The sequence below is a fragment of the Spermophilus citellus genome (genome assembly GCF_964194105.1).
Source record: "Spermophilus citellus genome assembly, chromosome: 11".
NCBI classification, from domain to species: Eukaryota; Metazoa; Chordata; class Mammalia; order Rodentia; family Sciuridae; genus Spermophilus; species Spermophilus citellus.
The window spans coordinates 101,257,376-101,280,498 of record NC_138192.1 but is presented as its reverse complement, the minus strand read 5'-3'; the positions used below and the strand labels follow the sequence as shown (position 1 = coordinate 101,280,498).

The window sequence follows — 23,123 nt, the reverse complement described above, 5'->3', positions numbered from 1 at the left end:
GGCAGGTGAAGATGTGGGAAAGAAAGTAGACTCATTCGATGCTGGTGGGACTGCAAATTGGTGCAACCACTATGGAAAGCAGTATGGAGATTCCTCAGAAAATTTGGAATGGAACCACCATTTGACCCAGCTCCTCAGTTTATACCCAAAAGACTTAAAATCAGCATACTCCAGTGACACAGCCACATCAATGTTTTTATAGCAGCTCAACTCAACAATAGCTAAACTATGGAACCAACCTAGGTGCTCTTCAATAGATGAATGGATAAGTAAAATGTGTTATATACACACCGTGAAATGTTACTTAGCCTTAAAAAAATGAAATTATGGCATTTGCCAGTAAATGAATGGAGCTTGATAATATCATGCTAAGTGAAATAAGCCAATCCCAAAGAACCAAGGGCTGAATGTTTCTTCTGATATGTGAATGCTAACTCACAATAAGGAAAGGGGCTAGGGAAGAATAGAGGTACTTTGGATTAGCCAGAGGGGAGTGAAGGCAGGAGATGGGGTATGGGGGTATGAAGGATAGTAGAATGAATTGGACATTATTACCCTATGTGTAAATATGATTACATGACCGGTGTAATTCTACATCATGTACAACTAGAAGAATGAGAAGTTATACTCCATTTATATGTGACGTATCAAAATGTGTTCTACTGTCATATATAACTAATTAGAACAAATTAAAAAATGGAATCAATTTTTACAATAACACATAAAATTCCAATAATATTACATGTTGGTAGAAGTTGGTTTTGACCACATCTCCAGAGACATAACAAGTCTGTTCTTCTGTGCTCTCGGGAATATCTTGGTAGAAACCCTGAGAAGCAGTCATGGAGTAGACAGGACACAGGCCTTAGAACCAGACACAGCTGAGCCTGAATCCCTACTCTTGTACATTTCCTGAGTCTTACTTTGACCAAGTCTGATCACAAGCCTCAGTGCCCTTATCAAACAGAAGGCTATTTAATAAGGAGATTTACAAAACATGTAATATAGTCACTGATGAAACCAGGATGAGCTTTGTTAGACTAAGCCGAGCTCCTGCTTACAATTTTCAAACAGCTTGCTTTCGCCCTTGGAATAGAGCCCTAAATGGCTCTATCACTGTTTTTGAGCCTTTTGGTACACAGACCTCCTCCGCAAGACTGGTGAAGTCTTTGGGGTCCTTCTCAGGATACTGTGTTAAAATTCATGCTATAAAATACATATGATTACAAAAGAAACTACTCACATTGAAATACAGTTAAAATATTAATAAAAAGCAAATTTATGCTACAGTAAAATATGCACTTCTCCATTAACACATCAAATAATACAGCAGCAGGTTCTAGAACTACAGTAATTTTTAAGCAGTGATGAACAAATAACATTTCATGATATCTGTAACAAATGTAATCTGATACGAAAATATTCATGGTTTCTAGCTGTGAAAGTAACAGGTCCTGCTGCTGTTACTATGGGTTTATTTTTACTCTTTGCCAACATTCATGACTGAAGGAAATGCTAAATTTCCTTTAGATGTTACTGGTGACAAAAATGTACTTTTATATTTTAAGATAAAAATGTATTTGTTCCCACCCAAGATCATGGACTCTGGATTTCATGTCCGTTGGAGGTCTGTGGGCCCAGGCAAAGTGGTACCCCCTGAACTCAGCTCCCATCCCATCCGCTCTGCCCTTCACAGTCCAGCCACACTGGCCATTTGCTCTTCAAACACATTCAACTTGGTCCATTTTTGGCAACTGTTTTCAATTTTTCTCTACTCGTAATTCTCTGCCCTCAGATCTGCATGAGTGTTTCTTTCCCGTTGTCTATATCTCATGAGGCTCAAATATCACCTCTTCTAAGAGCTTCCCTGGCTACTCATGTAAAGTAGCCACCTCCCCTGCCTCCCTTCCATCAAATTACCCAGCATGTTTTCCTCATAGTCATTATCCCTGTCAGAAATGACTGTGCTCACTTATATGTTCTTGAGTTCATTCTCTGCTTCCCTGCCCTGAATGTGAGCTCTGTGGGAGCAGGAACCTCTTCTATTTGTTCAGTGCCAGTCATATTCCCAGCATGCACAGTGTTTGGGATCATGGCAGCTTTTCTAAGTGAAAGAAGAAATAGGAAGGACTCCAGAAATGTTACTTCTTTCTTTCTTCACTCTGTATTGTTCATATGTCGGGGATACAAGGAGATGAAAGACCAACTCCCACCCTTAAGTGACTGGTGGTGCAATGGGGGGAGGGGTTCCCAAGGGAATGTGGCATGAACATGGTTGAGACCTAGGTTCGAGGCCAGGCTGTTCTGCTTACCTGGATGACCACAGGCAACTCACTTCTAGGGCTTCTATTTCTAGGGGCCAGATGAATGGGTTGGACAGGTTTATCTACATGGTCATGTTCGTGGGTCATTAAGAGCTGAGAGCTAAGGTAGTGTGTATAGCAAATAAGGGACTGCTTAGGTGGAGGAAGTGTCACAGATTTAGAGGGACTCTGAAATATAACTGGTCTCCAACAAATAATGAGGAAGGGACATTTTCAGTGTCATGAACTCTCAGGGTTGAAAGAGACTTGAAAAGGCTACCCAGGGGCCATCTGGTAAAGCATTGGTCATCTCTAGATGAAGCCAGTTCTGGAAGGTAATGTAATGCCCTTGTTCTCAGATGCAACCAAGTAAGTTGGTCAAGAATCTTGGCATTAAAGGGGAACTGCCAGGCTTCAAATCCTAGTTCTGTCAACTTGATCTTACCTTTTCTTTGACATTCACATGAGTATTGAGTTCAGCCATCTTGCTTCTAGTGGAATAAGCCCTACAAGAAAGAGGGGGGGAAAAAGATTGAAGTTTTAAAATTGATCTCTCAACATGTTATTTTTATGCTCCCTTCTGACATAGTAAACAGTTTCATTCAGTCATAATCATAAATACTATTTTAAAATGTAAAAATACTTTCAAGCTAAGCATTGACTTAGATTATTCTATAAGTATGATATGAGAACTCTGGAAGACAATGTAAAATCTTTTATTCATTCTGTATTGACATTAAAAATGACAAAGACAGATGGGAATGCAACCCAAACTGTGTTTCTTCTTATTGTGCTTAAAAAAAAAAAAAAAAGGTGGTCAAAAACAGTAAGAGAAGGGAAATTGCACCTATTTAAACTAAGCATTTTCATCTCAATTCTCTTTGTCCCAAAGCTTTTATCAGCCTGTAGGTAATCTCACAGGCATTTAATGGGCATTTCCGTAATAACTAGACCAAGCACTATAGAAAGAAATAGAAGTGGCTCCAGGTGAAAACATAAACACTTCCTTTCTCCTCCATCTTGAATGCTGTTACTTTAGATCTTAGTAGTGCTATCTCTTTCCTGACATTGCAGCTTGAATATCTCCCCCTCCAAGAGGGCTTCCCTGACTACCTAAAGTCTCCAGGTCCTGCCTGTCTCTCCATTAGTACATGACTGTGTTTAAACTTGCATTTCCCTTAACTAGCATGAACGAGTTTCTGGAGCAATACAAATATAACTGCAACATAATTTCTGAGGACCACAAATTTAAGATCTCTGGTTTCTAAATGAGCTCTTAACATTGTCCGTAATCTTTGTGTTTCCCTAACTCTTCAGGTTTTCTACCTTTGGTGCCCAATCTTCTTTGTGTGGTGGCCCTACTCTGAGATCTGAATCTCCGACATCAAGATGTTGTGTTTTTGCTTCTCTCATGTGGTCAAAATCTTTCACCATCATTATGGAAAACAGATCTTACATCTTTAATACAGTTTCAATCTTTTTGAGATAGAGAATAAATAACTTAAAAGCATCAACAGATTGTTTCAGAAATTAGCAGCTATAGCTAATCAAGCCAAGGTATTAATGTATACTACCTATTTGCATATTGAACACTTTTTGTCAATTAAGGACCATTGAAACTCTTTCTTGTAATCTTGCTGACTTTTGCTATAAAGTGCCCCCATCTTCGGAGATATTATGTTTTAAATAACTTGCAAAAATTATCTGCTTTTTTCCTCTGATTTTCTCCCCAACAGTTTTCTGACTTCTCCCTTTGAATCTAGTTCTAAAGTAAGGCATGAACTTAGACTCATTACCTTTTGCTGATTTTAGGATGAAAGTCAGGCAACACCCTAATTTTTCTCAGTAGTAATCAACATAGATGTTATCAAATATTAAAAATACTAAGACTTTATTCAAAGGAGTTTCCAAATGGTGCTGCCACTGACAGGTGCATTTTAGCACACTAGTAGGAGAGACCCTGCATACTTATTTCCAGTACGGCAGCTCTTTCCTCTATGCTCCACAAACAGTGTGCCCCTTCCCTTTAACACACCTCCCATGTCTTCAAATTGGCAATTTCTATGTCCTCTAATTGGTATATGGGAGAAAGTAAGTATACAGTTGATAAATAATACCCGAATTTTCTTTTCACTTGTTCCTGCCTTTGAAAGTTACCAGTAAAAGATAACTTTCTTATTATCTCTAACAGCAAACAGAGATGGCCTGTGAAGTACCAGAACAAATAATTCAGTGTTTCTGTTTACAGGTCATGAAGAGTGAAACCTCAGTCATCTCAGTGCCTGTAAGATGGTCTACAATCATACCTGATGACTTTTAGATGGCTGATTTTTCTCATTCAAATGAAAGCTCTGGCATTATGTAAACATACACTGTATTTGCATGGACTTTGGACTTTGCAGTGTGTGATGTATGGGGGAGCATGGAGATACTCCTATGGAGCTGTAAGAATTGAACGCTGACAACTGGCCTTGGTGCCATTTGTTAGGATGGGCCTATGAGCCACAGAGCCTTTCACTTGACTAGACCAGCTGAATTTTCTAGACATATCTAATTTTGAAATTACACATGTGTGAAAAAGTTTTGATTTGTTTTTACATTTGGTTTTTGATGTCTAGACTTGAGTATGCAGCACTTTCTGAAGCTGAAGTATTAAAAAAAAAAAAAAAGTAACAGTAGGGAGCTGTTCTCTGCCTGTTTGAGGCTCTTAATTTTTTTTCCATGTGGAAAGTTGCCTCTCCAGACTCTGCTTCCAGGTGGATTCCAACATCCTTTCCAAATCACGTTTTTTGTTGTTGTTGTTGTTGTTGTTGGCTGGTGTGTAACAGAGAGTTGGAAAATTGGCCACAATTCCAGTTATGGAAAACATCTGAAGGGTTTTATTCTAAAAAGATCATAAATTTGGTTTGGCTTTAAAAAATTATCAGATTTAATGGCTAGATGGGTTCTACTGATAAAGACAAATGCCAGGGAAGCGGTGGGACAGGCAAAGGCAAATTGCAGTGTGCCCTGTAGGTCTTCCTTGAGTGTCTGCAGCCTCCTATTGGCCCTGGTCCCTCCAGAATGTTCAGAAGCACACATTATATCTGCATGGCATCCTGTACTCTTCCCTGTGAAAAGGAAACTATGCTGTGCTGATAAGCTTTTGGGAATCTGTTTTCTACTATGAACTGTATCTGGCCAGACAGCTCAACTGAACTTGAATCTTCACTATTTAACCTAGATAGTTAAAGATTTTTTTTTTTCCCAGCAAACATATCTTCACCTCTTTCCACATGACAAACCCAGGGTTCAGTAATGTGGAACCCCAGCCCTCCAAGTTGCAGGCATCTAGTGTAGCTACAAGAGCCCCTAATGCTGTGATTTTTCTGGTCCTACAGTGAGTGGGAGACGTCCTGGGACAACAGACTTGCCTAATTCCTTCACATCATGCTTGGTCATCGCACTCAGTGGTGTGATGCTGCTGTACATGACCACTGCTCATACCCTAACAGAGGTGGACCACAAGAGCTTTAAGTATATAAGACAGGTACTGGGATCTCTGACTTCTTGGGAAAGAACTCGGTTTCTAGTTCCTGTTATCACTTGAGGCTATTCTTGAAACAGACAAAATTATTGAGGCCTACCTACAATTATATGCTGCATACATTTTGGTCAATGAAGGCCCACCTATACAATGGTGCACACCACGTAGTCTAGGTGTGTGGTAGGCTATATCAGTTAAGTTCGTGCAAGCACACTCTCTAATGTTCCCCACACCAATGATACTATCTCAAGACACATTACTCAGATGTATACCTTCTGTTAAGCAACCCAAGACTGTATTTGAATCTGTGAACACATGCACCATTTCAAATAATCATTGTAAAATTAAGATACCAGAAATGTAAGTGTTGACATTTATGCAATGAATAAATTGCAAGAGACTTTTCTTTAAAATTAAAATTTAGATTTCAGTCACAGTGTTACAAATAAACATAGATATCAAATTTTTGTATATATCCTAGGGAAAAATGAAGATCAAGAAAACCATTAAAACTTACTAGGAAAAGACATCAATCACAAAGGAAAGAATTTCACCATTTTAATATATCATCTCTAATATTCTCCACAGTAAAATTAATAAGTACAAATATGATTATCACCAATCACTTCAAACACAAAGTTCTATCAAACTGAACTACTCATAGCGCAAAGATCTTACATACTATGCATTAATACTAGTCAGAAGATCTATTAGTTTATAAGTAAAAATAAACATATTTTGGGATGGGGTTGTGGCTCAGCGGCAGACCGCTTGCCTCACACATGTGAGACCCTGGGTTCAATCCTCAGCACTACATAATAATAAATAAACAAAATAAAGATACTGTATCCATGTATAACTAAAAAATATTTTTAAAAGATAAACATATTTTATGAAAAATAAGCCTGAAGAGTAGAAATTCTGGCATATACATTTGTTTTAGCATTTCTAATTGATAACAATTCAATAAAGTTTAGCATGTATGGAAACCTGATCAATTACCAAATCAAAGTTTTAAAATATATTTTATATTTCCCATGCAATCATATGAAACATGAAAAGTTAAAACATCATACTAAAATGCCAAATGGCTTTATGACTTTCCTATCTCTGTTTCTGCCCATGTTTTATAGTGTAGACAGCGATAAAATTTCGCTTTTGTTTCTCTGAAACCCAATTATTGCTCTTAAATTCACTTTCCTGTTCTAGGTATTATATCACTCCACTTAAACTGGATTTAGGAAACCAGAGGAAAGACATAAGAAAAACTTTAAAATAATGATTTTGATTTTTTTTCAAGACCATTTGTGCAACATTTTCCACATGATTTTTTATAAACATAAAAATTATAAAATACATGAAAAGCATATTTGGGGCTGTTAATATATTCAATAAATTATTATAACATTATTGAAGGGCATAGATAAATGCCAAATATCATGATTTATGGCTTAGAAAAGAAAAAAGACCAAGTTGGTACAGGATGGGGATCCACTTGACTTTCTGACTAATCAGGATCCACTGAGGAGTTTTAAAAAATAATTTTGAGTCCCAGCTCCAAACAGCGTGGAGAAGTGATTGAAAACAGCCACTACCCAGGTTATTTTCCCGTAAAATGAGTCTGAGTTGGAATGTGTTGAAAGTGTAAAAAACCCCAGGGAATTTATAGACTTGGTACAACAAAGGAATGTAAATTCTTATTAACGTGTTTATATTGATTTTAATATTTAAAGTATGGTATTTGATAGGTTTGGTCAAACAAAATAGAATATTAAAAATTAATTTCATCCTTTTCTTTTTACTTTTCTTCATGTAACTTCTAGAACATACACAATTGCATGTGTGGCTCACATTATATCTCTACTGGAAAGTGAGATCTTGGAGCCGAATATGGTTCCTAGAGGAACAGCCCCAATATCACCTTGAATTTATTAGCAATGCAAACAGTGGGTGCCTCACCAGAGAGTGAATCAGTGCTCTGGAGATGGGCAGCAGTTGGTGCTGAACCAGCCCTATAGCTCAGTGGATGCACACTGGGTAAACTTAGAGAACCGCCAGAGTCTAGTCTGCTCCTGGGAACATACAGAGAGGGTGTCTTCCTTGATCCCAGTCTCTGCACACAACAAACAGATTCCTACAGAAACCTAGATGGATAAATGGGGGTCAGTTTCTTGCAAATAACATTGTTAAGGAATGGTTCCTTCACCAACATATTATCTGCCAAAGTACTCGACACATGTTTTCACTCTACCCTCACAATGTGATAAGCTAGAAATTACAAGACCCCAATTCCACACATGGGAAAACTGAGGCACAAAGAAGAACTCAAGTTCCTACAGCCAGTGGCAGAGCCAGAACTCAAATCCAAGCCAATGGACTCTGGTGTCTCAGGCTACTGTACTAATAGCAAAACCATCAGATTAAACCAGTCATGGAACCTGTTGTCTATGAACTGCAGGAAAAACACAAGGAGCATAAGACCATCCAGAGGCAGGCTCCTGCCGTTGTGGGCCCACCCCACCAGGCAGGCATGTGATGTACATATAAAGGGCGCACAAACTGCAGAGCAAACCCTTCTACTCTTCATGTACTTGTTATAAAGCGAAGGCGCTGTTTTTTAAAGTTTGCTACTCCCAGGGGAGAGTGCAAAGGGATGCATTTAGTGGATGGTTTCCTGAATGTTGGATGCCACCAAAGGGCTCCATGGCATTCCTGGGGTCTAGCATTTAGTTGCTTCTTTGTTATAAATTAAAGTAATTAAAATGTCTATGTACCTGGCTTTGGTATACCCAGGCAACACTGTGATCACATAGATCCTGAGGCATTTTCTGAAGGTTGCTTCAGAGGGGAAGAATCAGGCCCAATCGTGTGTGTAACGTGACATGATTTAAGAAGCAACAGAAAGCCTCTCAGCCTAAATGGCATCCAGCTGCCTCCCAGAGTGTGAACTTCTTAAGAGATGCCTGCATTTTGCCTTAGTCTAGGGCATGCTATTGCCTCTGCAAGAAGGTGCAAGATCACAGGTTGATTTATTTCATTCTCCTACTGTGGAGAGCAGTGCTCTGATGCAAGGGGAAAATGGAGGGGAAAGGCTTTTTTGTTTTTGTTTTTGTACTGGGGATTGAACTTTGCCACTAAGCTTCATCTCCATTCTTTTTTTACTTTTTACTTTGAGATAGGGCCTCGCTAAATTGCTGAGGCTAGACTAAAACTTTCAATCCTCCTTTTAGCCTCCCAAATCACTGGGATTATGGGTGTGCACCATGGCACCTGGCTAGATGTAACAGTGGTCCACTTCACCTTTCAAATATAGCTCTGAGGCTTATTTTTTAAAAGGGGCATGTTTTCCTTTTCCTCTTCTCCCTCTTCCCCTCCCTAACCTGGGGGGGGGGGGGACAAGATTACCTTGAGTTATCTGTGCTCCACAGGAAGCAGATGTCTGACAGAGAATCTAGGAAGTGAATATCTCCCAAATTAAAAAGTGAATCCTAACACACCATCAGGGAGCCCTAGGACCCCCAACTACAGCATGCCTGAAATGTGGCCTTTGAATAGCTCCTTTGTTTTCCCTGATGGGCACAACCTCAGGGACAGAAGTCCCCTGTGTTTCTCCTTAGCTAGCAAAGCAATAAAACAACTTTTCCTCAAAACTGTGTCCTCTTTATTAAATTGACATTAATTGGCATCCAGGACAAGAACTGAGCTTTCAGTTATAGGAAGGCTGCACACCTGTCCATATGGGGTACCCTTCATCCCGACCGGGCCACAGTCAGGCATGTGAGCCTCAGGTCTCCAGCTATGAAATAAGAGGTGGGAGCAAATGACCTCTATGATCCTTTATAGCTCTCAGTTATTATAAGCCTGTAAGGACACTGAGAATTGCTAGGAACAACACCCAAAACTGCCCCAAGATGGCAGAAAGCTGAAATTCATCAACACAACAACAAAACGGCATGGGTATGTCTTGGATGAACTAGGCCATTTCTGTGTATATCATTCTTGAACTAGTCAAGAAACTAACCATCCAATCTCCCAAGCATGATCTGGGGTGCCTGCATGCCAGCTTGGGAGGGAAATAAGTGTCCCTTCTATTAAGACTTTGTCTAAATGTATTATTAGATAGGTTTCTTAACATTGCTTAACATTTCAGTGGCCTAATCTTCTGTCTTCTTTTGGGTGCCTCTTCCTTTTCTCTCAACACTTTGCTGTTCCTTATCTGGCCTTGTAATTACTGAGGTCTCTTAGATTCCAAGGGCCTTAGCTCTTTTTATCTGTGGTTTAACTTCCATAATTTAATAAAAGTTCTTGTGTAGAGTCTTGTTCCTTAAAGAAGAGTTGCTTTAATTATTAGCATTGAGAACACATAAACAATGGAACCGAATGGTGACTAAAATATGAATTTCATATGAAGATACTTAGACTTTTTTGTTTAAATGGGAGAAAAAAAAAATCTCAAGGTTGCATTTTTATTCAAAGACACTTCAATGTACTCAACCCACTGTTAGAACAACTTCACTGAAAAGCCTTTTAAGGGCAAATGCCAGAAAAAAATTTCACATTTAAAAGCTCAGCTCAGCCTCTTTTGAAAAGCAGGGTTAGCCTTTGGTTGAGAAATGTCGCTGCCTACTAAGTTCTTTGTCGGGGGAAGAAAGAAAATTGAATGTTTTATTTATTTATTTTTTTTAACTTTTTTTTTTTGAGAGAGAGAGAGAGAATTTTAATATTTTTATTTTTTAGTTTTCGGCGGACACATCATCTTTGTTTGTATGTGGTGCTGAGGATCGAACCCGGGCCGCACGCATGCCAGGCGAGCGCGCTACCACTTGAGCCACATCCCCATTTAAACAGGTCATTAACAGTCAATACTTATTTGAAAAGGCCTGCTTTCGGAGGCAGATAAAAGCTTCCAATCACTTAGAATATCACTTGAGCAGATCTAGGGCAAGATGTGCTGATGCAAGTTTTAGACCTTTATGAGGGAATATCTTCACTCCACAGCCCCGGTGCTTATGTGGGCAGCAGAGTCCGCCGCATTGTGGGCAACGTTGTGTATGCTGCACAGACAGAGATACGATGGGGACGAGTACAAAGCACACTTTATGGCAGGCCCAGCTTTGAATTTTCCATTTTAGTACTGGCAAATGCTTATGAATGAAGATTAACCATTTTTGCATAACGTGCCAAACCACCTCCCATGGCAGCAGAATGCAAATGGGAGCAAAAGAGCAAAGGACAGCTAAAATAAATGCAGCAGATCTCAGGCAGTGCAAGCGTGGGGAAAGGATGCATGGCAGGTTTTGTTAGCATTCATCTATGACATGATTTTTCTATTTAATTTGAAATTATTTGATTTTATAGGTCTCTGACAGCTAGAGAATATAAATAGATGCTTTTTTTCTAAAAGTGACCCGACACTGGCTCCTTATAAAGATCTGCTTTTGATTGCTAGGTTTTAAAGCAAACATGTGTTTCCATAGAGATGCGGGTGACCTGGACCTGGTACAAGTACCCACTTGTATCAGCAATTCAATTATGCTCTGTTCTTTTAAGATGTGATGATGTAAGCTGAAGTCTTTAAAATATGCCCATCCTCAGAGAAGCCTCAAGAAAGGTAAAGTAGCCAGTGTTATGTGAAGCAGAGAGGAAGTTCAGAAGAATCCCACCCTCTGCAAGCAAGCCATTATAAACAGTCCCCCTGCAGATCACAGGAGAATTTGCTTTCCCTATTCCATCCCACCACCCACTGAGAAAATCCCAAATCTCAAATCCCAGAGGGATTTAGACAACAGATCTTTACAGTGTTTCACACCCCAGAGCACCAAGAACCTTGTCACAAACACCCCAAATGTTGAAAAAGAAATAACATCTTTTCCTTTCCTTTCCCCCATCTCTCCAACCAGCTATGAGTAATTCCTACAGAAAGGGCAATGTTTTTCCTTATTATTTGACAAACATTCATTCAACACTGACAATGCACCAGGTTCCCTGGGGAATGCTGGTAATGGTGAAAGCTGAACCTTGCTGAACTCTCACTGCATACCCAGTACTTCTCTAGCAGTTTTTATATCTTTCACATATTAACTTGTTTTAGTCTCACAATAGCCCTATGGAGTATGAACTTGTGTTATCATCTCCATTTTATAGAAAAAAAATGTAAGCACAGAGAGGTAAGGTATATAGCTATTAAAATGCTGAGCTGAGATTCGAACTCAGGTCTCTTCGTTCCAGATCTCCTAGCCCCCAAGGAGTTTATGGATCAACAATGGAGACAGAGATCATGGCAAAAACAAAGAAAAGAGCCATATATAGAGGTAGAGAAGGGAAGTCGGAGTATGGACTAAAGAAATGAGAGTTGGAATTGATGTAGCTCAGATTCTGTGCCATGCTGGGATGGTGGTCTGCACAGTTGGAGAGTCTAGACCAAGAGACCTGGCATGAGGAAGGTTAGGGGCAGCTTGCTATTCGAGGGGGTGTGGCTCCGTGCTTTAGAAAACTTTGCATCTTTTTCAGGACAACACTGCATAGTCATCTCCAAAGAAAACCCGAACTGTGGTTCTGTAATATAATTCTGGGCTGAGGAAGAGAACCTCGAACTAGACTTGGCAAACCTAACCTACACATTTAGCTCTGGGACACTGACTCAGTTGTCATGGAATAAACACCCGGAACAGGAATCCATTATCTCTTTTGAGTATATTCCCATTTCTAAACAGTAGTCCTTGTTCATTAAGTCAGAATTCTCTTAGTAAACATTGAAAGAATTTCTTAAAGTAGCACAGAAAGTCGTGTCCCTCCTACTTTCTTGAAATGTCACTGGCACTCGCTGAACAAAATAGCATATGGAAGCACTGGTGATTGGTGGGGAAGAAATACTAGGGAGCTAAGGCAGACCCTGAACATCCACATCTGGCAGGAAAGAACTCTCAGGCTGCCAGCCCCACTCTTGCCTCTGTCCCCGTCACTGTCCTTCCTGAGGCTTCCCGGGAAATGCAAACCCCACTCACTTTTGAAGGCTTCCTGGTGTTTCAGATCAGGGCCCTCGATGCACAGTCTCCAGCCACAGGCTTTCTCAGCAAGCAGATAAGCTCTGTGCCCCAACTGGCCACCTTTATCAACTTGCTTTTACAGTAAGTCATCTCAATAGTGACGTAGGTAGAGCCAGAAACCCGGGCAGCGGCAGGATCTTGGGTGTGGCTGAGTAATCAGCAGTGGGCCAGTGGCCTCAGACACGTGAAGCTCAGAGAACCTCACCTTCTCAGAGACGGATTGTTTCCTTTTTGTAAACTTCCCACTGATTTTTGCCTCAGGCCCATATTAGTGAATGCCCAGTTCTTCATTCTTCTTACCCTAGGGAAGGTGTAAGACTGAACTTGTAACCTTTATACCGAGGGCTCTAAGGGCTGCAAGACAGTACAGGGTGGGACTGTAGTCTTCACTCCAAAGGTCAGTTTCTGGGTAAGATTGTCCTTGAAGGGATTCTCATCTTCCAGGTGACACCAGTGCTGGAATATTAATCAATCAGCAAACATTCCCGGTACTGTATCCTGAAGCAATTTCCCTGTCCTAAAACCTGTTGTTCCTGGTTTTCTGCCCAACTAGAATCATCTATTAGCTCTCCTCTACATGTTACTTGTTGGCCGGTTTGATGTTTTTAGAAAACTAAAGTGTTCTACACATACTTAAACTATGTCTTTTGTACAGGCCTCACTTGGTCCCACCCATCAGAGGCCACTAGCTATGCACACAGAGGCAGCCACCTTGGCAGCCGCCAGCATCAACCCTGTGGCAGAGGTGTCCATAAGAAGGGCCTCTGTCACTGCCACACAGAGGAAACACTGCCTTTTTTCTGCTGCACAGATTCTTTACACTTTACCAAGACTGAGTCCCAGCTCTGCCTCTTACTAGTTTGGGGATTAGAACAAGTTACTTGATCTCTCTACCTCCATTTCCTCATCAGTACAGTTGGGATAATAATAGTAACTACCTCAGAGGGTGTTACTGCAATGTGTTCGTATCTGTAAAGTGATGACAAGAGTGCCTGGCACACAGCTAGTAGTATAAAAGTACTGTAAAGGAATATAAATAGAATCCCTATCGTCTGCATGGTAGATCTCTCTCTGTCCTCATTTTACAGGTGAAAGGCTGAGGCTTAGGAGGTCATGTTTATGCATCCAGCAGGTGACAGAGCTGGCTCTTGAAACCTGACCTTCTGACCACACATTGCCCTCTGGTGGCTCCACCCTTCCCTCCTCCCACTGAACTGCCATCTGATAGAGGGCCAGGGCAACTTCAGAAAGAAGGGTGGGGCAGTCCTAGGCAGGGCCTGGCAGCTGCATACTCAGGAGACAGGAATGCTCAGAGCTGTATCTGTATCCAGAGGTCACTAATTTTCTATGCTCTTAAAACTTAAACCCAAGCAGAAGCAAATCTACTACTACAATACCTCTTCCCCATAGACCACGCTAGGTGGCTACTGGATGTGATCCGTGCTTTATGACCAAGTTCCCAGCTGAGGTGGTTATCCTTAGAAGACAATAAGCAGTTATTACACAAAAAGAGCAAAGTTCAAGTAAAGTCTTAGAGCTAATTAGGGAAATCTAAAGACTACTAAATTTCCTTCCACACATTCTGATTTCAGGTTATTGTATATGGATGGATACAGTTGCTCATTTTGATCATGTTTTTTAATATGCTCAAATTCTAGAGGTTGTATTGACTACCTTAGCAAATTTTCTTTCGATGTCTAACTATAATAAAAAATAGAAATTTGTCACTGGAAATATGCTGTAATGGGAAAAAATCAGTAAATAATTTTAAAATACTTCAAATATATAAGACATGCATAAAGTTAATGAAATTACAAAAAGAATTCCTTCCTCTTAAAAGTGACTGCTTCTGATCAGTTCCATTTGGCCTTTCTTTTTCCCAGGTACTGAGTACAATGCTAGTGACAAGCTAAGTGTTTGGCAGAGACAGCTGGAAGGAGAACGCATGTCCTGTCATTTATTCTCCCTTTGTTGGTCTCAATGAGTTTTTAATAATTTATCTCCCAGTTTTTTTAACACCTTGTACTAAGTTATCTGTTTAAATGGCACCATTGGAATCTGCATTGTCAAATGTTGTTCCAGCCTGCATCCCTTCACACACCCTTCCATGAAGAGGGGGGTAACCCTGTCCTCCTCCCCACTGTCCTATTAACCCTGCAATGCCTTTTGGTCATTAGCAGAGGTCCAAACACCAACACCCTTTCCTCCACATCATTATTGGACCCCACATATCCCACCTCTTTAACCAGGCAACTTCGCCAGCACCCACCACTTATTTCATTTCTTGTCAACACAGCCATGGTGCACTACATAACCAACTGACAATAGGTCCTCCAGTCCATTTCCATCAAAGTTCACATTTCCATCCAAATTAAATAAATAAATAAATAACTGAAATTTATCTTTCTATGGAATATAAGAAAATAAAAATAATTCATTTCCACCCAGTGCAAACAGGTTTGACCAATAACCTCACCATTATATACTCACGTAAACTCCAGCAGGATATGGATTTTTGTTGTGCCGACACCTATATGCCTTTTATGGGCTCTTTGGAAATCTTTTTTTCTCATGACCTATCTTTTCTACTCCATAATTTATAGCCTAAAAGGCCTGAGAGCACACACCGTATCTTTTCTACTTTGCACTGAGCTCTGGCCTGTCCGATGGCTCAACTCACAATGCGGGAAATTCAGAAAGTACCAGATACTTATGATGGTCTATAAGCCACAGCAGTATGTAGCTTAATCTCTTCCAAATCATTTTTCTGAAGATTGAATGAATCAAAACTCTTTTTGTATAATAGCTCAAATATTGTACAGGCCTCTTGACTAAATATAATACCGTATATTATTTCCCATTGGAAGACTTTCTGTTAGTCATCCAATCTACCTTAAAGCAATTTTGAAGTGTAACTGCATTAGGTTTTGATCACCTGTTTGATGAAACAGATCCATCCCTTACAGTCTTGATTCCATTTATACCATTCTTGGCAGATTTATAGAGACAGGTAATCAAAGTTTTCTTTCTTTCTTTTCTTTAACCCATGCTAACAATTTCATTATCCAATTGTGGAACATGCCCTTTGAGTGTGCTCCCTATGAGCCTGATAGTTGTAGGTAGAGAGTGTCCATGTGTCTCTGAGAATTGAGACTATTATTGCAGGAGTATGTATATTGTAGGGTATGAGGTGTCAGAGCCCAGAGAAACCGGAATGTAACAGTATGAAACTAATCATTCTGAAATGACTATAACTTCTGGAGGGCTGAGAAGGCTTTATTTGAGGTGGCATTAATCAGAGAAGGCTTCAGAGAGGAGGAGCCATTTTTCACCGCCTAGAGGCAATACCACTAGGGTTGACAGGAAAAGCATTTCAGGGAAAAAGCATAGAGTGAAACCTGTGGCAGAAACAAGTAAGTCATGAGTGAAGCGAGAAAGAAAACCTACTCACTTCGTGGCCAGACATCAATTAATAAATATTTATTGAGGATCCACTATGTGTTTTTATTTAATGCAAATTGTAATGCAGTAAAATTTTAAGATTGGCTCCTGTAGGGAGATAGGATTATCAGGAAGTAAGCAATTAGATGATCTCAGAAGGCAGAAGATGGGAGAAGGTGTTACATGGTATGATTTCAGTTACACACTTGTAACATCCTTGCTTTGCTTTGCTTTTAGCAAATAAGAGAACTCCTTCTCATTCTCACCTCACCCCAGTTCTCTTTCTGACCTGAGTTCTTCCTGTTACATTTGGGTTGGTTGGTTTGTTTTGGGTACTGGGGATTGAATCCTAGGGGTGCTTTACCATTGAGCTACATAAATCCCCAGTCCTGTTTATTTATTCATTTATTTTTTATTTTGAGACAGGGTCTCACTAAGTTTAACTAAGTTAAAGCTGGTCTCAAACTTGCAATCCTCCTGCCTCAGGTTCCTGAGTCGCTGAGATTACAGGTGGGTGCCACCATGTCTGACACCTCTGGTATTTTTAAAGGCAGAAGCTATCCTGAGTGCTAGTGAATCTCTTGTCACAGAATGTGTTTGGGCAGAGATTGGGTGGCCACTCCGTGAAGATGTTGGAGAGGAGATACACTCAATTCAGGAAGCTGGGTGACCTCTGAGTGCCTTGTAACTCCAGAATTCAAAAAGGAGAAACAATGCCTGTATTGTAGTATATTCTCCATCTTTTCTTTTGGTTCCCAGGAGGAATCCAGAGTTCTTTCATTCAGTTGTAGACCGGTATCATGTGAAAGCTTGAAATGAAAACTGAAACCAAGTCCCACTGATACTACAAGGCATACACCCAGAAGTCAATTATTTCCTCTGGACTCTTCGTGCCTAGAAGTCTGAGATGGTAATGGAAAAAGCCTGGCACCGACACGGCCAGAAATGCCTGGAAAATATGGATTTATCAGAAGACAACTTGTGATTTATTATTTGAAGCAAAATCTAAAGAAACTGTCACCAGGAGACAAAAATACCTCTGTCAAACAGTTTTGTGTTAGATTTGGCTTGTAACTCAATCCGTCTCCCATGAGAAGCATCTTTCTGGTCTCAACTTAGCTACAAACCTACAAGTTGGTACCGCTTCAACCCTTCACCGAATAATATCCATCCCTCACCGCTGGTTTCCAGATAGTGGGCTGGGAATTCTATTCTAGTGGAATCCTGGGGTTATCAGGGACAAAGAAATCTCCCTCCTTTCTGTACTGTAAGTGAGTCCCCTCACCAACATTCTCATCAAGTGACCATCCAACTCTTACTCAAACAAATACAACTCCACTCCTGAGATAGCCACTTACACACCTACATTCTTGGCTACAATGAGTCAACTCCTTCCTGTAACTTTCCACATAATACTATAGTCCTGCCTTCAGACATCTTTAAGTCTGACGACTCTCCTCAAACTCCCAGATTCATTTTAAGTATGCTTTCTCTATTCCAGTACAGAATTATTCATAAGATAAAAAGATGACAGAATTGAAAAGGACTCTGTAAATCCCAACATTATTTTGTGGCTAAGGCATTTCATCTTCTTGAACTTGTAGAACTCTGTTTTTGAGAGTATACTCATTCATCATTCATTCTTTCTATAGCTTTATTCTTTTTTCATTGGAGCCAAACATTGATTTTATTGATAATCACATCACTCTATCTATACATTGGCGATAATGGCACTATAGTCAATTAAACTCTCCAAAACTTCTTCATGTAATATATCACAGAATCCCATTTTCCCAATCTTTTGCAAATGATTTTTGGGAACTTAAATGTATGAGTCTGTATTTAGCTCAAATTAATTTTGTTTCATTAATATGGCTTATTTTCCAAGTCTATTAGGGTTCTTTTGGGTACCAAATCTATAACTTTCTATGTTAGATATTCATTTTGCATTGGTCATTCACAAATTGAAGGATATTATTTATGTCACTTAGGCCATTATGTAAACAGTCTGGGTTTGAATCAGTTCTGCCACTTAGACACTGCAGACACTTGAGGAAATTACTTAAACTCTCTGTGCTATTTCCTTTTTTATAAAGTGAGGATAAAAAAGTATCAACTGCATGCAATTGTGGTGGGGACTAAATAAGTTAACACATAGAAAATAATAGAAAGTGACAATAAGAGTTCAATAATCAGTTATTTCTATTGTTCTCATCAAACATCATAATTCACACCATTTATAGAGAGATCTAGAAGAAAGCAGAAGTAGATGTCTACACAGGTCATTCTGTAATCACATCAACCTATTCTTTCACACACTTTGGGTTTGGATATACAAACCTAGTTGAGAATCCATTTAACTCTTCTGTTGTTATATCTCCATTAAATCCATAATGAAATCCGGAGACGTGGTAAAAACCACCTTGATGAGGTTCATATATACCGTTTCTACCACATTTCCTTCATTTTGCATTATAGTTATGCCACTGAACAGAAAAATCACTTAGTCCTGCTTAACTTATTGTTGGCTCCAAATGATTATCACTTTATTTTTCTGAGTGTTCTGTTTTCAGAATAAATTCTCAAATCTTACTGGGGTTTTATGTTTTCTCTTTTTGTCAATCATTAGGCTTTGGGAGAGCTCTCTCTGAAATTCTGTAAAATAACTGACTAGAGTGGATCAATCAGAGGTGTGTTAGGCCTGAAGAAGCAACCTGGCCCTGGAGACCCCATCCATGATAAAGGGTCAAGGGTCCCACATGACACTGCTGGTCTCAATTCTCTTCTCACCAGGTAATAAATTGGTATCCTGGATTAATAGGCAAGAATAAGAATTTATGAATAGTCCTTTGTTTTTCTCATCAGAGGTCTTGTCTCTTTCTTATTTTTTTCTCCACAAATGTAAAACAAAACTGCATAATGACAAATATAATAGAAATACTATTCCACTTGACAGGAAATTATAACATTGTGTTTCCAAAACGTGTACAACTCACTGGACATCCCAAGCATTCCAGTTGTCTACATCTGGCTTATTTTGTCAACTTCATTTTCTGAAGAGTTGTTCCTTGCCAGCTTTTTTAAGCCTCTTTTGTTGTTTTTAGAATTTTTTACATACTTCAGTTCACCCTGGGCTCTAGGCTCCCTGACATTTTTCTAACGGGGTTCTCTCTTGCTTTAATATTTGTTCTTATTTATTTGCTTCCCCTTGCATTCTTCTTTACATGAATGTTTATATTTTGAGTTAATTTGAGTGTGCCCTTTGCAGCCACAGCCATCTGCCTTCCTTACTTTTGAGAATTATCACACCTCTAATTCTAATCATTCAAAGAATCATGGCATGTTAGACTTGTAGTGTGTGTGTGTGTGTGTGTGTGTGTGTGTATGTGCGTACACACATAAGCTTTAATTATTTGGAAAAATATTCATAATTATGCTTCCAGAATTTTATTTATTGATTATAATAATTGGAACATACAATAAATACTATGTGTACTATTTGCAACATAATATTGATTATGTTAATATGTCTTATAATCATATTTATATTTCATATATATATATATATATATATATATATATATATATATATATATAAATACATTAGGTCTTGTACACTACTTCTCTGAAATACTTGAAATTTCTCTCCTAAAATGCATAGGATATGTGGCTGTATCCACTGTTTGCTCCTCGGCTGTCACAAAAGTTAAAAGTTAAAATGACTGCTGGTCTCAATACATATTTATTGAGTAAATGGATAAAGTTTCCCTCTTCTTCTGTTTCTCCAGCCAATCTCTTCTTGGTTAAAATTAGATCCAAAAGAGCGGTTCCCTTCATTTCCTTTACTTTCCTAGAGATGAAAATGACAGTAAGGCAAATTGGTATCCGAGACCTTGTTTTCACTTAAACATGAACAAGACTTCTAACAGATGTCCAAACAGCTTAAGTCTCTCATCACTCTGACTTATTACTCCTGTGTCATTTTTGTATGCTGCATCAGAAGTAAATTATACCAATGCTTGTTATGGCCAAGTGGTCTGAAGTTCATTTATTCACTCAAAACTATTTATGGAATGTTTACGAAGTGCCAAAGAACCATTTCCAGGCTTTGCTTTTCTTTCTTCTTCCATTTCACGTCAACAAGTGTGTGTCCTCTCTGGGGTTTTTGGATCCTCACACCTCTGCCTCCTCTACAAAGCAAGATTCCTGCTTTGGATTCCTGCTCTAGGAACCACCCACTTCACTATTCCAGTGGAAAATCCCTTTCCTTCTATTTCTGATCTGTTACAAATTCTGCCATTTACCAACCTATTTTTTTAGGGTAGATGAGTTAAAACTGGCTTTCTCAATGTTTTGATAAAGGAAACTTAGTTAGACTTTTGTATAATGCTATTTTAATATCAAATTAAGTATTGTAATTTAAATATCAGAGCTAATAAAGTACTACATTATAAACTACATCCCTTATCACCCACCAGTTAAGAATCATTGATCTAAATGATGGGAATAAAACTCAATTGAGTCTAATGTATGAAAGATGATATATCATGAGCTCTGTAATGTTTTGAACAATCAATAAAAAAAATGATGGGAATAAGTAACGTTTTAAAAGAATATAGACCAATTTATAATATTATTCAGTTATTCAGTTGATCATCCACATGACTAGTAACTTTTAAAGTTAGGACTTTCATTTACATATCTATACGTCATACATGAAGCTTAAAAGTTGGAATTTACTTTCAATCCTGGGACATGTAAATACAATCACTACTTTCTTAATTTCATTAATCTACTTTTTGCGAAGTAATTTAAGTAACCTATGATTAAATGCAAAAGGTGTTGTTCTCAGTATGAAATAAATATACAGTCTTATTTTCTTGAAATGTATAGATTTTCATCAAGGTTTGTGTATCAAGTATTTGAGTCATCAAATCATTTTTATTGGCTGGGATTGGAGCTCAGAACAACTTGTGTACAGATAAACAACAAATCCATTTGTCTTTGTTGTTTTCCTGGTGTGTTGCTAACAGTCGGTGCTCTGTCCACAGAGGTCATGGCCACCTGACCTGGAAGTGGACTCTGCTGAGTCAGCAGGTCAGAGATCAGCATGGATTGCTAACTAAGCAACAAGCCATGAAAATAATGGGAAGAGAGGGAGGGGGGAAACCCAACTTAATGCTAATTAGTCTACTAGCTAGGCTGAATACAATTTTTGTCCAAAGATAAAAGAAAATTCTGCACTGGAAAAAAACATTCAATTAAATCGAGGCTAAAAATTATTTGTAGTGAGTTTATTTAGAATACTAATGTTTTATCTTGTCAGGTATTATATTTCAAAAATATTAAGACTTTGCGGTGAGGTACCCTGGTATGGTAGCATAGGTCTGTAGTCCCAGCTACTCAAAAAGGCTGAGGCAGGAGGGTCAACTTGTCTAGGAGTTCAAGGTCAGCCTGGGTGACCAACAACAAAGACTTTGCAGAAAGGCTAAGAAAAAATTTCTAAAAAATGTTGAGTCTGCTTTTGAGCTTCAATTAGTCATAATCACCAGAAAATGTACAGCAAATTTTAGGAAAAAGTATGTGTACCTATACAAATTTTAAGTGAATTACCATTTCAGTTGATTACATAAGATATATTAATGAAATGTCTAGCTGTGTTTACCTTACTAGTAAGAAGTGCCTGAGTCCTGGTAAGATTCTGATTCCTATAGTAATAAGTTTGGGAACACAGAATGCAGCAACCTCTAAAATGTATAAGTCTCAAATCCAATCTAGTTTGACATGAATTCCTCTACCCTGGGGTTAACTCGGCAGACACCATGTATGAGCTACTGCAACTATTTACAATTGACATTCACACTTTGACTGCTGGCATTCTAACAGTAAGTTTTCTTCCTTTATTTTCTCATCAAATATTCTACACAGTTAAAATATGGTATTAGGTCTATTACCAACTCAAGTTGATGGAAAACCAACAATATTTACTGACTTATTTTCTTGTTTGATACTGATGCTTCTCTTACAATAATTTATTTATCTTCACTTGAAATTCTCAGTACAGCAAAAGATTTTATTTAACTGCCTCTGGTAAAAATAGATGGACATAGAACAAAAAAAGTGAATGTAAGCATAATTTATTATTTTCTCAGGCTGAAAGAGTTCCTTTTAGATACACCAATCAGTCTCAATGAAGACAGCATCCTGTAGGAAATAAACCCTTAGGTCAAAGACAGAATTACCAACACAAAAATAGGTATGAGTCTGTTGACCATTAAGGTATGCAAGTGGATGGAGTGAAAGAATCAATTCATGTTGAAGAAATGAAGTCCATGGCAATGTTCCCAACTTATCATTTGCAAGATGTGATTGCTGATTTATGGCTCCTGGATGGCTAATGAGTTACATTAGAATCCTGGTACATTCATATTTGAAAAAAATGTCCTATTATCTCAACAAAGTTTTTCCTTTTTGCAAATGAGAAAACTGAGGCCCTAAGGATATAAGAGCCTTTGTTATAAGGAACTTGTTAAAAGTCACACAATAAGAAAGTGGGGGGGGGGAGAAAAAGTGACAAGGCTGGTAATTGAACATAGGTTTTCCACTCTTTATTCATTTGAGAATATTTTGTTGAGCATTTCCTATACAGGTAGACTTGTGTCAAGCACTAGTTGAAAATTGTGAAAAAAATATGGACCCTGAAGCCACGAGTTTAATCCCAGAGGCTTAGGAGGCTGAGGTAGGAGGATTGTAAGTTCAAAGCCTGCCTCAGCAAAAGTAAGGCACTAAGCAACTCAGTGAGACCCT

At 38.8% G+C, this 23,123-nt stretch overlaps 1 protein-coding gene across 4 annotated transcripts in view; it reads right to left on the bottom strand.

The window, feature by feature from the left end:
* Positions 1-23,123, bottom strand: part of SPATS2L (spermatogenesis associated serine rich 2 like) — a 168,956-nt gene that overhangs the window by 89,750 nt on the left and 56,083 nt on the right. For all 4 annotated transcript variants that reach the window (XM_081262269.1, XM_081262270.1, XM_081262268.1 and 1 more), the window contains exon 3: positions 2,749-2,809. In XM_081262269.1, coding sequence (XP_081118395.1) covers positions 2,749-2,787 — 39 coding nt within the window. In that variant the 5' untranslated portion in view covers positions 2,788-2,809. The remainder of the gene's footprint in view (positions 1-2,748; positions 2,810-23,123) is intronic.